This window comes from Hemicordylus capensis, chromosome 4 (genome assembly GCF_027244095.1).
Source record: "Hemicordylus capensis ecotype Gifberg chromosome 4, rHemCap1.1.pri, whole genome shotgun sequence".
NCBI classification, from domain to species: domain Eukaryota; kingdom Metazoa; phylum Chordata; class Lepidosauria; order Squamata; family Cordylidae; genus Hemicordylus; species Hemicordylus capensis.
The window spans coordinates 244,462,263-244,479,625 of record NC_069660.1 but is presented as its reverse complement, the minus strand read 5'-3'; the positions used below and the strand labels follow the sequence as shown (position 1 = coordinate 244,479,625).

Below are 17,363 nucleotides of genomic sequence, written 5' to 3'. Positions count from 1 at the left end.
GGAAGCACTGCAGGGCCAGAAGGCTCTGCCAGAGGAGACGAGGCTTCACAACTCAGCCATTTGGACGCTGTGTGGATGGAGGGACGAGGCCATGCAGAGTGTCCAGACCACTGGGCACAGGTGGGGGAGCAACCAAGAGGTGTGGTCCGGTCTGGGATAGCCTGTTACTGGTGTTTGGTGGTGGTTGTGGCAAGGCCGAGTCCCAGTGTCAGATGGGGCCAGTTTTGCTTCTGGAGGATCAGGCCCTCCTCCTCTATCAGGAAGCACCATTGAGGATCCGATAGCTGTTGGTGTGCATGTGTGCAGCAGGTTGTTACTGCTTGGGGGTGAGGTCTCCCTGCCGGGGGAAAGAGTAACGCCTTATTTCCCTTAGGAGGCAGGACATTCCTTATCCTGTGTGGCCTTTGGTCCATAGAGGCAGAAGACAAGAAAGAGGAGAAATGGGGGGGAAATGGGAGTGGGGGTTAAGGAAGGAGGAAATGATGGAATACATAGCAACAGAAGGCCTGGCTAAGGGAGAAAAGGCAGTCTCTGGAGCAGGATGCAGTACTAGAAGAAATGCCTGGGGTTTCTCCTTCCCAGGCTTATAATGCATTGTATAATTTACATAGTCCTGCCTCCTGGAGCACGTGGGAAGGATAACTCATGTGAGATGTCCCCATCCAGCAGCAGAGAAATGCGGGGTTCAAATCTCTACTTGGTCATAAGGCTCACAGGGTGATTTGGGGCCACTCAGCCTAACTTACCTCAAAGGGTTGTTGTGAGGATAAAATGAAGTAAATCATATATGCTGTCCCTTGGAGGAAGACAGGACAACACTGAGTATTCTGTTTTGTCATCCCAGACAGTGGTTCTCAACAGGCTAGGCAAGCTACTGTTACCTAAGGTCACCCAGTGAAATCACGGCTGATATGAAACTCATGATTATAGCTCTGCTAATGAATTTTATACTTCATGAAATAGATATATGGGGTTCACTCAGAGGCAAAACCAAACAGAAATTGTCTGAATTATGGCTAGTTTCTCAAGGCTTCCTACATACCTGAAATAAGAACAGCAGAGATACTCAAGAGGCATTTGCAATCCCAGATCTTGAACACTCCCCACTATATTGGAGGTTTGCCAAGTCTAATTTGCAGAGGCTTTTCCCAGAAGCAGTACAATAGATGGGCTTTAAGTGACTAAATCAATAACTGATATTTCAGCTTTAGCTAGCTATGTTTTAAGTATGTTTGAGTATATTTCTAAATTTCGCCCTGCCTTCTTAGTGTAAGAGAGAAACACTTTGAGAAAGAAAATATCAGATCGTTCTACTTACAGGTAGCTCTTTAGCCAATTTGATAACCATGTTTTCAAGGTATTCCGGTAAGCTCTTAAATTGCTGATTGGTTGGCTGAAAGAAGTGAGGACTTCTGCGTGCCAACAGCCTTAATGCTCTCCAGCCATAATTAGAGTTATTCACAGCCCTAAAATTATAAAGTCGGGATTATTTATTTATTTATTTGTCAGATTTGTACACCACCCCAAATCTTTGTCTCTGGGTGGTTAACAACAACATAAAACAAGTTATAACATACACAAAAATCTTAACACAATTAAGGCAATCTAAACATTAAAAACAGGTTAAAACTTAAAAACTTAAAAAGCTGAAAAAGCTTGGCTGAAAAGATGGGGTTTCAAGTGCTTTTTAAAAATGGTCAGAGATGGGGAGGGTCGTATTTCAGAAGGGAGTGCATTCCACAATCTCGGAGCAGCAACCAAGAAGACCCATCCACATGTGGCTGCCAGCCGAGCTGGTGGCAACTGGAGACGGACCTCTCCAAATGACCTCAATGGGCGGTGGTGCTCATAATGAAGAACACATTCTCTTCAGTACCCAGGGCCTAAGCCGTTTAGGGCTTTATAGGTTATAACCAGCACTTTGTCTTTTGCCCAGAAACCTATTGGCAGCCAGTGTAGTTCTATCAAACAAGGAGTAACATGGTCTCTCCGAGATGACCCAGAGACCAACCGGGCTGCTGCATTCTGTACCAACTGGAGTTTCTGGACTACATACAAAGGCAGCCCCACATAGAGCGCATTGCAGAAGTCAAGTCTGGAGGTTATCAACATATGTACCACTGTTTTGAGGATTAGTAAGCCATATGGCACCTAGGACAAAAAGGCAGACATTTTCCTAACGGTACTGTGCTAGCCAAATTATTAGTTTGGAGTAGATGTGCCCCATTATCAGTGACACAGGACACACACAAATATAGGGGCAGAATATATACATACTTATATTCATTTTCAACCATGTTTTCAGGATCCGCCTGTTCAATAGCTTCTTCAAAGAACTCTTCCAACGTTGGCATATATTCCCTAAAAATCAAAGAGGTTAAGTGCTTAACTTTCTAGTTGGTACCTCCATCTTCCTTGTGATACTTCTAAATCATAACCGCAAATCTTTGCTATTAGAGTGGCCATCCATGAAACAGAGAAAAATAATCTTGATTGCAAACAGTGGCTGACATGATGCACAGCCTCCTGGGTCTGCTGCATACTTCAGAACAAGCCCCGATGCTGTTGAGAAGCAGTGTTTCCACAGGCTTGCCCATTGTTGTGAATGGGGAAACCTGAAGAAATCACTTCAGAAAACACTGCTTCTTGACAGCATCAGGTCTTGCTTTGACATCTGTATCAGCCCCAGGGCAGACCATTATGGTATGCTGCATATCATGTCATATCATGACCAGTAGGCTGCATATCATGTCAGCCAGCAGAAGAATCACTTCACTTACACAGTGCAGAATTCCACCTTGATTGAGCAACATCATAAGTGAAAAGAGTTTCTTTACTGTAATAAGCCATGTAACAATACAGACCATATTTTTTTCAGATTAAGTACATCATATTTGATATTCTAATAGTAAGTGGATTAAATCAGTATTTGCCATTAACATCATAACAATGAAAATTATCACAATTCCTAGATGTTCTCAGTGAAATAGTTAAGAATGCAATAAATTCTGAAGCATAACTACTGGAAATCAACTGACTATCTACTTTCAGCATTCTCCTATATTAATGCATGCATTCAGATTCTTCCTCATGAGTCCTGTGTAGCTTTCCCCAAGAAGAAATTATGCAACCATGAGTCAATGACACTAAACACAGTACGTTAAAAATCAACATTAGTAAGAAGTAACCCACAATATACAGAATTTAACATCATTAGGACTGCTGTAACATGATTTTAGTATACATCACTGGATAACTTATAGGAAAGAACTCTTTCCCCACCCTCGGTCTTTTTTCAGCTACTTACCGGCTCTCAGACTTACAAGCTTCCATGTTATCAGGGCATAAATTCCAGAGCCGAGTCAATTCTTCACTGTAAGGAGAAATATAAAACAGGTGACTTGTATGAAGTACAACTGCAAATATGTCCAACCTACTTGAAGTGAAATATAGCGATGAAACAGTTAAATGCATAATTGCCTAGTCTGCGGTCACTTTCTCTTTTAAAACAGGAGGTACATGGGGGTCCCAATCTGTATTGGGACCACAGAGCAGAGGTAAGGAGATGTTTAGCCCAGGCCTTGACAGTTTTAGGAACCAGACAATGAACACTTAAAAAAATTACTGGACTCAAGACGAAATTACTGTGGAGTAGGGCAGGGTAAAATGGGGTTCTCCTTATTCCCTTTACAAGTAACATACTTAGAACAGAAACAGGATGCCTGGGACAAATAAACAATATATTAAATAACTCTTCCTCTAAATATCCTGGCCACCTAATGTCGCAGCGGGAAATGACTTGACTAGCAAGCTAGAGGTTGCCAGTTCAAATCCCCACTGGTATGTTTCCCAGACTACGGGAGACGCCTATATTGCGCAGCACAACATAGGAAGATGCTGAAAAGCATCATCTCATACTGTGCGGGAGTTGGCAATGGCAAACCCCTCCAGGAGTCTACCAAAGACAACCACAGGGCTCTGTGGTTGCCAATTGTCGACACCAACTCAACAGCACAACTTTACTTTTTCCTGAATATCCTAGCTCAGGAGCCATGGTTAAACTTCTAGGTGCCATGTCTCCCTGGCACCTGTGATTTGTCAAGCCCTGGCTTAACCCGTTACCTTCAAAATGTCCCACCAGAAGTCCTCCCTGAAGCTGCTGTAAGTCCATGGAAGCAAATAGCACCTTCCAGAATTTATAGTCTCTTTTCTAAATTCCTAGGGAGGAAGCTTTCTAGTCTATACTATTTTGATGCTTCCATTGGCAGCACCAGAAAGAAAAAAAATTGAGAGGGGGGCACAGAAAGTGCATTTATGGGTGGGTGAGCTGTGACCTATATTAGGTTTCTGAAACAGAAATGGAGGCGGTGGAGGAGGGCAAGCCCTGCCCACCCCCGGAGCTGCACTTGGATGCTTCTGAAATAAGAGAAACTAACTGAACCGGGCGCAGAGCATCTGTACCTCTAGTTCTCATGCTCCCCACCTGCCCCCACCCCCGCTCGCTGGCCTTCCATTTGGCTGGCAGGCGGGCCTGGAGAGGGAGGCTGTGCCACCCTCTCCGCCACCTGCTCGGCCATTCTCCAGTGCGAGCCGACTTGGTGCCAGAGAGGGCAGCATAGCCACCCTCTCCAGGCTTCACATTTTGGCCCCAGTGCCTTCCTTTGGGCTGGCAGGTGGGCCAGAGAGGGAGGCTGTGCCACCCTCTCCGCCACACACCTGCCCTTCACATTCGGCCCTAGTACGGGCCATGTTTCCTTTGGGCCGGCAGGCGGGCCTCTCATTTGTTGCCGCCGCTTCCCTGCTGGCCAGCCACTTCCCCGCCAGCCACCTGGCTGGTCGCTGTTTTCTTTTTTGCCCGCCCACTGCTGCCTTTTCTTGCCGCTGGCCCGGCTGCCGCCGCCATTTTCTTCTTTCCCGCCTGTGCCTGTCGCAATCTGAGCAGCTGCTCGTGAACTCTCATGAAAGCTGCCACGCATGGGATTAGCCACAGCTAATTAGCCCAGCTTTAGCTAATTAGCCCAGCTTTAGAGAATTAAATGTATAGAAGATAGATGGAGCAAGACACAGGCAATCAAAGTCTAGAAGCAAAGTAGGAAAAGGAGAGAAAACACACAAGGCGAACAATTATGCACAAGCATATAGAGAAATTTAGGATTCACAAGTTAATGAAATTCTTCCAGTCTCATTAAAAAAAATAAATCACTAAGTTATTTATATAATACGAAAAATGCAAAGAGGAAGAAAAAATAAGAGGCTTGCCGTACTTCCCCATTAGAATTTTTTTATTAGGTCCTTTCCCCAGAAAGTCTTCAGGAGCTGGTCTTTTTCTCACAAAAGGCCTTATTGGCTTGGAATCACTTGGTCTACAGCGAAAAAACGATATTAAAGTTAAACAGTAACAATTCTTTGCAGTCGTTAGGACATGCAGGTAAATACAAAACTGATTTAACGGGTCCTTAAAGCTCATTTTTTCAGATGGCTTTTAATTAGTCTTTTAGTTCTGATTTTATTTATTATTATTTATTCATTCAAATTTTTTATACTGCCCTTCCAAAATAGCTCAGGGTGGTTTACAATTAAAACAAAACCATTAAAATCAATTAACAGTTAAAACAGATATAACATACCATAAAACAAACAATCAAAACAGTTTAAAACCCTGAAAAACCAGGTAACTACATTAAAATTGTTTATAACAATTTAAAAACCGTGGACGGCCAAGTCAAAAAGATAGGCTTTGAGGGCTCTCTGGAAAGCCAATAAAGAATTCAAAATTATGGATTTCTGCCAGGAATGCATTCCACAGGCAGGAATGGCTACAGAGAAGACCCCGCCTCTGAGTCGCCACCAGACATTCCGGGGGTAACTGGAGACGGACCTCCTCAGATGAGCTTAACATGTCATGCAGAAGGCAGCGCTCTCTAAGGTAACCTGGAACTAAGCCATTCAGAGCTTTAAAGGTAATAACCAGCACTTTGTATTAATTATTATTATTATTATCTTATTTACACAGTCAGACAGGTGTTATTGACTGCTTTGTTTTATCCAGACATCGAGTCCTTCCCAAGGACCTGGGATGCCGGAATTTTATTGTCAATGTTGTTGCTGCTGTTATAGATATCGTCGCAGAATATAGGCTGTTCCCAGTAAAGCTGCTTTTTGTAATTGGCTGATGGTGATTTCTGTGGCCCCTATGGTGTTGAGGTGCTCTTCAAGGTCTTTTGGAACTGCACCCAGGGCGCCAATTACCACTGGGATTATTTTGGTCTTCTTCTGCCACAGCTTTTCAATTTTGATTTGTAGATCTTTGTATTTTGTTATTTTTTTCTATTTCTTTTTCTTCTATTCTGCTATCTCCTGGTATTGCTATGTCGACTATTTTAACTTCTTTTTCTTTCTTCTCGACTACAGTTATATCTGGTGTATTGTGTGGCAGATGTTTGTCTGTCTGTAGTCGGAAGTCCCATAATATTTTTACATCTTCATCTTCACAAGCGCGCGCGCCGCAAAGGGCACATGCGCGCCACCAGCTCTGTCTACTTTTACGCTAGCAAGGACAACGACGGGGGCAGGGAGAAACTCTGCCGCCCCAAGAACGTTTTGGAAACCACCAGCATCGGAGGGGGAAGAGCAGCGGCGGGTGTGTGTGTGTTAAAGTACTACCACCCCCCCTTAAAGAGAAACTCCCTTCCGAACCAAACCGCGGGGTATCCGGACCAGTCCGGAGGCCTTGTCAATGGCCTCCGGACCGAACCATGCACACTCTTAATGTTAACTAGGCCACCTCCAACAGTCTCCCTGCTAGATAGAAGCAGCCAACTCAGGCAAGGATCCAGAGAACAAGTGGTAGACCACACCACCCCAAGCAGCTTGTCCACATCCTCAGGAGTCACAGATGGAAACTGATCCAACCTAACACTGCAAGAGGAATCACTGGACACCTCCTTCATAGACCCTGTAGAAATAGTGGAGTCCAAGTCGGTCTGAGTACAGGAGATTTTGTCCGCAAAGAACCCATTAAAAGCGTCACAGCAGAACACCTCCGGGTTTTTATATTGTTATCCTGCTGTTTTTGTTACCTTATGGGTTATGTTTTCTTATATTTGGATCTCTTATGTATTTTATGTAAACCAGATTGGGTAAAAGTGCCCCTCCGCAAAATTTGTTAGAAATATATTAAAATACAGAAATGAAGACATGACTTATGTAATTGGTTCATAAACATTTTACAGAGTGGGTAATTCAAAAGGACAGCTATTTTAAGAAGTAATAAAATGTATTACCTTTCCTTCACAAAACTTGGGCAGCCTTCATTTTTCCATGAATTCCAGTTTTCTTCTGTGTTTAGTATGTGCTATAGCAGCAAAAATGCAAGAACTTGTCAAGGCAAGTTACTATCGCTTTTAACATTAGTGTGCAGATTTTATTTGATTCAACATGCTATGATCTATCGGGTTAAAGAGAAAAGTCAGAGGAGAAATATAATCTCAAGTTTTACCACCAATAATTCAGGATTTTTATGTGGATATAGCAAACAACAGTCAAAGGAATGCAGAAGTAGTTACAGGGAAAAGGTTCCTGTAAAAGGATTAGGAGGCATCATTCATAACGCCTGAAGCTGCTCTGTTTGAAAGCTAACCACATTTAAAGTTGATGAGACCCATCTAAAGTCCAAATCTATTTGTAAAGAGGTCACTCACCTCTACCATTTTTGAGAATCTCTCTCCATCTGGGGGATTTTCTGAAAGAAGCTGTTATTGGAAGAAGCCACATAATTAGATGGTAACAACTGCAGCAGAACATTTGAAAGAATTATAAAGCAAAACTAAGGTTCTAATTTAATCAATATAAATTAATGTATCTTCTGGCACCTAATTATCTCAGATTTCTTTTACAAACTGAGGTGACGTGGCTTAACTTGATTCTTTAAAAAAAAAGCTCAGAGTCACAAAAGCAGAATATAGTAAAAAAAGAAATGCACTAAAAATTGCCATTCTAAAAGGTATTTTTCTAACATACATACTGAGTAGCATTGCAGGAGAGGTCTATCAACAGCTTCTAGTTGGAGGGCTATAGGCCACCTCCAGCCTCAGAGGCCAGATGCCTCTGAGTACCAGCTGCAGGACAGTAACAGCAGGAAAGAGAGGGAATGCCCTTAACTCCTGCCTGTAGGCTCCCAGTGGCATCTGGTGGACCACTATGTGCAACAGGATGCTGGACTAAATGGGTCATGAGTCTGATCCAGCAGGACTGTTCTTATCCACAGTGGTGCTCATGAGAGAATTAGTTGTGGCTGCAAAGTTACGCTACCGCTAGTGGAACAGAAAGCACCCAACTACACACTGTGCAAGGAGTTCCCTATTGGCCAATACAGTCATCCCTCACCCACTGCGAAGGTTCCGTTACTGAAAAACCTCACAGTTGGCGAATCTATGATTGGAGTGCCATCGAAATCAATGACAAACAGGGGAATTGTAGTCGCAAAGAGACCAGGAAAAGGTTTAAAATAGAAAAACTGCCCCCTGACCACCCAAACCACCCCGACATCCCCCCCCAAATTTCCAAAAAAATTTCACCAAACCATGGATACTCAGTTTGCAGTTAGAGAGACCTGCTACCATTTCCCAGTTGTGGATACTCAAATCCGCAATTGGGAAACCCACGGTTGATGAGGAACTACTGTATATGGGCTTGCACAAGAGGCTGCCTAACAATCGTAGCATGCTGTGCTAGGGCAAGACTTCTGGATGCTACCTACTGTTTACAGCCTATAACACTGACCTCGTAAACTAACTTGGTAGTATCTTCAATCCACAGGGACTGCTCATCGGTCAGAACGTAGTTTGAACTGGAAAGCAAGCCAGCAGTTAAAAGCCAAAGACACCAAGATACAGGATATTTAACTAAGTATTTGAATACTGATGCTTTTTGAGCCTATAGAGCAGTTATCTGAAAGACAGCAAATAGCAGGCATTCTTCAGCCAAAGTCAAGAACTTTAATTTTAAACATGAGAGATTTAACACACATGCTTTGGCACCATGAAGAAAGAACTAATTTTTAAAATAGTAAGATTGAGAATATTTTAGTAAAGGAGGAACAGTTTCCTCTCAACATAAATCCATTGCACTTGAAGTGTTTATTTTTCAAAGAATAGTTTGATTCACATGAAAAACAGTTATATTAGAGAAGTGAATATTATTAAAAGTAGTATTACTTATTATAAGTGGTAAACATCCATACTTATGACATGCACAGAAGTAAGTTTCACACATGCAATGGGGAGGGGTGATTTTCACGGAGCCCCCCTTCCCTTTGCTGCCCCTCAAAATATGTCTAGGAGTCCTACAACCCTCAAGGACACATTTTTGGGAGACATAGATGGCTGCAGAGAGACAGAGGATTGGCACAAGTTAGCTCTCCCCTTTGGCACACACAAAACTTTTTTCTGTGCGCACATGGTTAGGGATGATGGCCAATGATATTACTACTTCTTACAAAGCCTAATACAATAATATAACCTTTATTATAATAATATCCTGTTGTGCTAGGCCTATATTCTAGAACATAACAAGTTGTTTACTGAAGAAACACTGAACAGAAAATCCTCAATACCACAATTCAGAATAGATGCTTATTGGAACATATGTTCCAATGAAATCAGTGAGTTGTGTTTCCAAATGAATATGTTCATGACTAAAAGTAGTTAAGAGATTACCAAACCTTTATAAAGACATGGAACACAAGCAAATAGGCTGAGATGTTGCAGCACTGGCTTCCCTTTACTATGCTCTTTTGTTTACCCGTTTGTTTCCCATATGACTTGAATATTCACCCATAAGTATACAGGCATCCCATTTTTGTTTGCAGGAAGGGAACTTGCATATGCTTTAGGAGGAATGCTCTTGCATGCCATTTTCCCTTTAGAGGGTACTACAAGCAGTCCTATGATCACAGGTTCTCCAAATCTTTTGAATTCAGTATTGTGAACTGCCCTTTTATATTGTGAACCACCCAGGGACTTTTTGTATGGGATGGGAAATAAATGCACTAAATTAATTAATTAACTAAGTAAGCTTCTGCATTACCTACCCTCCTTTTTATTAGGTCACACAGGAGGACATTTCAATGGATTGCAGTCAGGAACAAATCCAAATGAGCAAAGCAAGCACTGCAATGAATTTGATTATAGCTATAAGTTTTGCTAAAAGGATGAGGAAAGAAAAAACATTCCCTAAAATAAACTGACCTCTGCAATTAAGGCAGTAATTCCCAGCCTTACCTTTTAAATTTCACCTGTCCCTTTAGATACTGAAATAATATTAAATATTGCAAGAGGATATGGCGGCGGAAGTTGCTGTCACTCAGCTGTAAATCCATTAACTATAAAAAAACAAACACAAACACACAAGCAAGCACTGAATATAGTCTTCTGCAATTCAAGTTGCTTTTATAACACAGAAACGCCAAATCAGTGGGTAAGTGGAGAGAGATACACTACTCAGCCTCATATTTAGAAACCAGCTGATTTAAAATACTGCAAGCTAAGGTAGTTCTGTCCCACTGACTTCCAAGAAGCTAAGGCAACTTAGAAGCAGGACTCTGGCAAAACCGGTTTGTGGAGCAGGCTAACTTCTCCCCCTACCCCCAAATGCATTATTGCCTAATAAGATCATTTCCCCATAAAATGCTGTTCTTGTTCATATTAGAAGATATTAAAGGAACAATACCTTCTCACTTGTGAGAAATTTAGCAAAATAAACGTGTTCTCCTCCTGTTTTCAGCTCCTCTAATTTCTTCCTTGAAGCCTGAGTGTCATCCAGCTTGTAGCTCTTGAAGACAGCCAATACTTCTTCAGAGTACTTTTAAAAATGTATAAAGAGACAATATTTGTTTAAAAATCTAAAGCTAAATTGTGGCTATACAAATGCTACTCATCTACTGCTCTTTTGGATTCCTTTTTTTGGCTAGAAGGGCCACCCTAGAGCAGATTCTACCTACAAAACCACCAAGAAGTTACTAGGAAAATGAAATTAAATATATAATACATGCAAGAATCACTGCAGATTAAATTGTCAGTTGTGAATTATGAAAAATCATCACTTTTAAATTAAAGTGTCTTTTGATCTTCAGAAGACACACCTTTCTCATTCCTAAAAATTAATGCTGGGGTCTACATTAATAGTAGGGGTGTGCACGGAACCGCAGAGCTGTGGTCCAGCACTGTGTGGGGGGTTCCTTTAAGGGCGGGGGAGGGTTTACTTACCCCTCCCGCTGCTTTCCCCCCTCCAGCGCGTGTATTCTATGTAGTAATTGGGGCGGCAGGATACCTCCCTGCCGCCCCTTCTCCCACTTGAGTGCAAAAGGCTGCACGGAGCCTTTTGCGCACGCGCACGTCGCGCACACGCAAGGGGCAGCAGGGAGGTATCCTGCCGCCCCAATTACTACATAGAATACACGCGCTGGAGGGGGGAAAGCGGCAGGAGGGGTAAGTAAACCCTCCCCCGCCCTTAAAGGAACCCCCCTCTGAACCGAACCAGCCAGGTCCAGACCAGTCTGGAGGCCTTTAGAATGGCCTCCAGACTGGTCCGGGCCCATCCCTAATTAATAGTCTGGATTCTGCAATCTCACAGAAACTAAGCAGGTACAGACTTTTTCAGTAACTTGAATGAGAAATAAATAAATTAAATGTGATGCCAGCATATCTTCTGCAATCTGAGTATAAGAAAATTTCACGAGTGGTCTCCAGTCCTAGATCAAACATCCTAAATGAATCTAAAATCATGGCAATGGATTACAGACTATTTATTTGTTTAACATGTTTTTATACCGCCCAAAACACAGGTTCTCTGGGCAGTTTACAAAACAATAAAAGCAACCAATAAAAAGATTGACACATTTCAACTATTAAAATTTTAAAAGTTAAAACTATTAAAACACAATTAAAACAATATCCAATTGTAAGCCTGGGTGAACAAATGCATCTTGACTGCCCTTTTAAAAGTTTTAAGAGATGGGGAGGCTCTTGTTTCAGCAGGAAGTGTGTTCCAAAGCCTTGGGGCAGCAACAGAGAATGTCCGTTCCTGAGTAGCCACCAGACGAGCCAGTGGCAACTGCAGACGGACCTCTCCAGATGAACTCAATGGGCGGTGTGCTTCATAGCAAAGAAGAAGCTCTCTTAACTACCCAGGGCCCAAGCTGTTTAGGGCTTTAAAGGTTATAACCAAAACCTTGTACTTTGCCTGGAAACTTAATGGCAGCCAGTGTAGATCTTTTAAGATATGAGTGATATGATCTCTCCGAGATGACCCAGAGACCAACCTGGCTGCCGCATTTGCAGTAGTCAAGTCTGGAGGTGACCAGCAGATGTACTACTGTTCTGAGGTCATTTATCTCAAGAAATGGACGCAGCTGGCATATCAGCCGAAGCTGATAAGAGGCACCTCTGGCCACTGCCTCAACCTGGGACACCAGGGAGAGGTTTGTGTGCATAAGCACCCCCAGACTGTGTACCTGTTCCTTCTGGGGAAGTGTGACTCCATCTAGACCAGGCAGATCAAAATCATCTCCTGAGTCCTGACCCCACACAAGTACCTCTGTCTTATCTGGATTCAGTCTCAGTTTGTTACCTCTCATCCAGCCCATCACTGCCTCCTGGCAGGCATTGAGGGAGGTTACGCCTTCCCTCGATGATGTTGACATGGAGAAATAGATTTGGGTGTCATCAACATACTGATAATACCCTGCACCAAATCTCCTGATGATCTCTCCCAGCAGTTTCATGTAGATGTTAAACAACATCGGAGACAATACAGAGCCCTGAGGGACACCATACTGAAGTTCAGTTTTTGAAGAACTGCAGTCCCTGAGAGATACCATCTGGAATCTGCCTGTGAGGTAAGAGTGGAACCACTGCAAAGCAGTGCCTCCCACCCCCAACCCCCTCAGACGCTCCAGAAGGATACTATGGTCAATAGTATCGAAAACTGCTGAGAGGTCCAAAAGAACCAACAGAGTCACACTTCCTCTGTCAATTCCCAATTGGAGATCATCCATCAGGCCAACCAAGGCAGTCTCCACCCCATAGCCCTCCTGAAAGCCAATCTGAAACGAGTCTAGATAATCAGTTTCATCCAAGACTGCCTGGAGTTGAGAGGCCACCATCCTCTCAATTACCTTGCCCAGCCACGGAAAGTTGGAGACAGGCCTATAGTTCCTCAACTCTGAGGAATCCAGGGCAGGCATCTTCAGAAGTGGTCTAATAATTGCCTCCTTAAGGCAAGCTGGCATCCTGCCCTCCCTCAGAGAAGCATTTATGATCTCTACCAGGCCTTCCACAACAACCTCACTGCCAGATAGTATTAGCCATGTCGGGCAAGGATCAAGAGAACAGGTGGTAGGCTGCATCGCTCCAAGCAACTTGTCCACATCCTCACAAGTCACAAACTGAAACGGATCCAGCCTAAACACATAAGAGGAGTCGCTGGACACCTCCAATTCAGACACTGCAGTAATTGTGGGGTCTAAATCCACACTGGCCAGAATACGAGAGATTTTATCCACACAAAAATCATTAAACATGTCACAGCAGGTAAATAGATGGTTCCAAATTCTGATTCAAGGGAGGAAGGGCACTCACTAGCCCTTTCACAACCCTGGACAACTCTGCCGCAAGTGAACTTGTGGACGCAATACGGGCCAAAAAGAACTGCTTCTTTGCCTCCAGTATTGCCAGAGCATAGATCTTCAAATGTGCTCTATGTTATAATCTGTCAGATTCGAGTTGAGTCTTCCTCCACTTGCACTCCAGTCATCTACCTCGCCGCTTCAGTCCCCTTAGTTCTTCCATATACCAAGGGGCCAATTTTGAAGCGGGTAGGAGAGGACACTTAGGTGCAATAATGTCTACTGCCCTGGTGAGCTTGCTGTTCCAGTTCTCCACCAGGGCATCAACAGGATCACTGGTAGAGCCAACACTAAATCCCTCCAAGGCTTCTTGGAACCCTATTGGATCCAATAACCTTCTTGGGCAGACCATTCTAATGGGCCCCTCGCCCCTACAAAGGTGGGATGTGACTGAGTCCAACCTTAACCAGATGGTGGTCCGTCTGTGACAATGAGGAAGTCACAGGAGTCCCCACCCATGGAACACCACCCTGATCAGAGTGAAAGACCAGATCAAGCTTGTGACCTGCAATGTGCGTCGGTCCCGAGACCACCTGGGATAAGCCCATAGTTGTCATGGCCACTATAAACTCCTGAGCTGCCCCAGACAAATCGGTCCTAAAGTGGACATTGAAGTCACCCAGCACCACAAGCCTGGGAGACTCCAATGCCAAACTCGAGACCAAGTCCGTCAGCTCAGTTAGGGACTCCATCGGACAGCAGGGCGATAGGTACACCAAGAGAAGTCCCAGTCTATCCCTGGTCCCCAAACTTAGGTACACACATTCAATATGGTCAGACTTCCACAGGGATGCTGGTCAGGGAGAGGTTATTCTTGTAGACCACAGCCACTCCACCTCCCTGCTCCTCAACAGAGTACCCTGGAGGGAGAATCTGGGACCAGACTGGGCCACCAGCCTCCCCCAACCAAGTCTCTGTAATACGTACCAGGTCTGCCCCTTCATCAAGAATCAGATCATGGATGGTTTCCAACTTATTCTGGACAGACCTGACATTACAGCGGAGCAAGGTGAGAGTCTGTGGGAGGTTGGCACTGCTCCCCAAGGTCAAAGATCTGGCAGGGCAGCTGGAAGGGGAAACAGCGAATAGATTTCTGACTTCCCTTGCCTTGTAATGACGTGCTGACCTGCCAACTTTACTTCCTCTGTTCCCCACCACCACCGGAATAGCCACCTCACAGTCAGTGGACACACCACCTGTCTCCCCATCCACAGATAAACCAAGACACATCTGGAACACCCAGGGTCCGAAAACAACGGAAGCCAAAAAATATCACCAGGCCCTCGCCCTCGTTGCCCCCTGAAGTGGCTCCCTCAAAGGGGCGACCCACTTTGGTGTCGCCCTGCCAGTGGCAGGCCTGCCACCACAGTACAGCAGTCCTTTTATAAGCCCAGAAAGATGGCTAATCTGAGCAGCTGACCCTCAGGAACTGCTGACTCACCCCCTCTGACCCCGATCCCGTACAGACTCACCCGCAGGGCAGCCACAGCCCCACACACTAGCGGGGACACAGGCTGGCAAGCTGACAACAGCAGACAGCAACCACACAGGCTCTCACCACTGGGCAGCCACTGTCTCTGGGAAGCAGATGTTAAAGCCTCCTCATCCCTACAAGGCTTCTTGCAATCAGGAGTCTTAGGAAGAAGCCCTATTCTTACTTAGAGACAACATGATGTCCTAAAACACCAGCAAGAGCAGAGATATCATATAGTATATAGTACAGAGACCAATATAAAAGACCTGCATTGTTCTAGAATGGTACAGAATACTGATCTCCCTAGATATAAATAAAAAGAGAGAGGAGAAGAAGTGACACAGCACACCCAAGGCATTACCTTAAGGAATGTTTTCCATGAGACCTTTTCATAACACTGCACAGGATTCCTAAAGTAGTCTTGAAGTGACCAAAATTTTCTGTACAGATTGTAATCTATTGGAATGGAACTGAGAAAACAATAGTTTAAAATATTTCTGGCAGTTAGGTGAAACAAAGATGAACTTTTGAACACAGTAATTAGAGTGAAAATATTGTAATTATCACTTTTTAGAAGTCCATGATTCTCAACTTTCAGGACAACCAAAGGCTTCTATTCTTAGCATTTATTTTTGCTTTCGTAGAAAGATTTTAACCCCTGCAGCAACTATTTCCAAGTTGTGAAATTGTTTTCCACAACCAGTTCTAGATGACCAATTATGATGTGATTAAAGGGAGATATAAAAGCAATGCAAGAACAGCAGGAAAGCCTGTTATAATTTTACTACATTATTCCTGCCTTTCTTCCCAGGGACTCAGAAGTATCCATGGTTATTCCCCTCTCCTTTTATCCTCACAACAATATTGTGAGTTAGAGGCTGACTCAGAGAGATTGCCAAAAGGTCACAGCCAGGGGAGGTGGGAGCGGCACTAAAGCCAGGTTTCCTCAGTAGGGATGTGCACAAATGTTTTAGAAGGGTGGGCAACAGTACCTTTATGCCTGAGTAAAGCAGGTCCTTGCCTGCTCCTCTGCTGCCCTACCATTTTCCCAGGAGGGGTGCCACTCAGCTCAGAAGTCCACACACAGCCGCAGGACTTCACCCAGCAGCCTGCACATGACAGCAGGATGCACATGGCCACCACACATGCATGCAGGCTGCTAAGTGAAGCCCTGCAGCTGCATGCACAGACTTCTGAGTAGAGCAGTGCCACCTGCAGAGGAGCAGGTAAGGACCTGCCGAAATGATTCAGTGGGCTGCGCTGAATCAATTCTTGTACATCTCTGTTTCTCAGGGTCAGCTGTTCAAGCCTATAGAATGTTATACAATACTGGCTCTCAATAATTATAGGGCTCAATGCAGTCTACATAGACACAGCTAGGGCACAACAGTTCTAGCTTCCCCACCTCCCCTCATTGCACATACACACGTGCAGGAACAGTGCCAAACTATTACGGGGGGGAAATGGACTGTGTACACCTTCCATCTAGCCTTCTTCTATTTCACTCTGCCAGTAGATGTAGCAAGAGGAAGGCTGGACTGGGATACTGGTGGGATGAGGGACAACAAGGCTATGTTATATCCTATGGTATTCCCTCCAAGTGCTTCGGTTAGAACAAACTGAAGACTTAAATTTGTCTAAATTTACCAGCTGGTAGGAGCCTCGTCATCTCCCATTTCACCTTCTTCTACTTCCATCCCTTCTTCTCTCTCCTCTACATGCTGAAGTAAAAGGAGTGGATTTAGATTTCATGTATATCAATTTATCAAGTGAAAAATATGTGCATGCGTGTGCGTGAACTTGAAACTGCCTACACCAGGGTTGTTCAACTTTGGCCCTCCAGCAGTTTTTGGACTACAGCTCCCATAATCCCCAGTCACAATGGTCAATAGGCAGGATTATGGGAGTCGTAGGCCAACATCTGCAGGAGGGCCGAAGTTGAGCAGTCCTGGATTGAAGTCAAAACAAAACACCCAAAGCTGTTTCAGTGACAGGACTAGAAGATACAGATTGCATATATTTAACATTACTTAAAATTCCAATTGTAACAAATACTTTAATAATCAGTGAAGCAAACAAAGAGCTCAAGTAAAAGTTGTCAATTTCCTCTAACTTGCATCTTTCCTCTCTTTATAGCCACTGTTTAGAAAAACATTAAAGACAGCACTGAAACAGGTGAAACGCGTTTCATTGCAGGCCTGCTCA

The 17,363-nt window shown here is 44.0% G+C and overlaps 1 protein-coding gene across 2 annotated transcripts in view; it reads right to left on the bottom strand.

Moving 5' to 3' along the window:
• The window catches only part of THOC1 (THO complex subunit 1), a 42,105-nt gene that overhangs the window by 10,906 nt on the left and 13,836 nt on the right, over window positions 1–17,363 (bottom strand). For both annotated transcript variants that reach the window (XM_053243846.1, XM_053243845.1), the window contains exons 9-19: window positions 16,806–16,879; window positions 15,520–15,628; window positions 10,729–10,860; window positions 10,281–10,381; window positions 8,782–8,848; window positions 7,701–7,751; window positions 7,284–7,354; window positions 5,265–5,363; window positions 3,308–3,373; window positions 2,278–2,361; window positions 1,319–1,466 (exon numbers count right to left, since the gene is read on the bottom strand). In XM_053243846.1, the coding sequence (XP_053099821.1) occupies window positions 1,319–1,466; window positions 2,278–2,361; window positions 3,308–3,373; window positions 5,265–5,363; window positions 7,284–7,354; window positions 7,701–7,751; window positions 8,782–8,848; window positions 10,281–10,381; window positions 10,729–10,860; window positions 15,520–15,628; window positions 16,806–16,879 (1,002 nt within the window). The remainder of the gene's footprint in view (window positions 1–1,318; window positions 1,467–2,277; window positions 2,362–3,307; window positions 3,374–5,264; window positions 5,364–7,283; window positions 7,355–7,700; window positions 7,752–8,781; window positions 8,849–10,280; window positions 10,382–10,728; window positions 10,861–15,519; window positions 15,629–16,805; window positions 16,880–17,363) is intronic.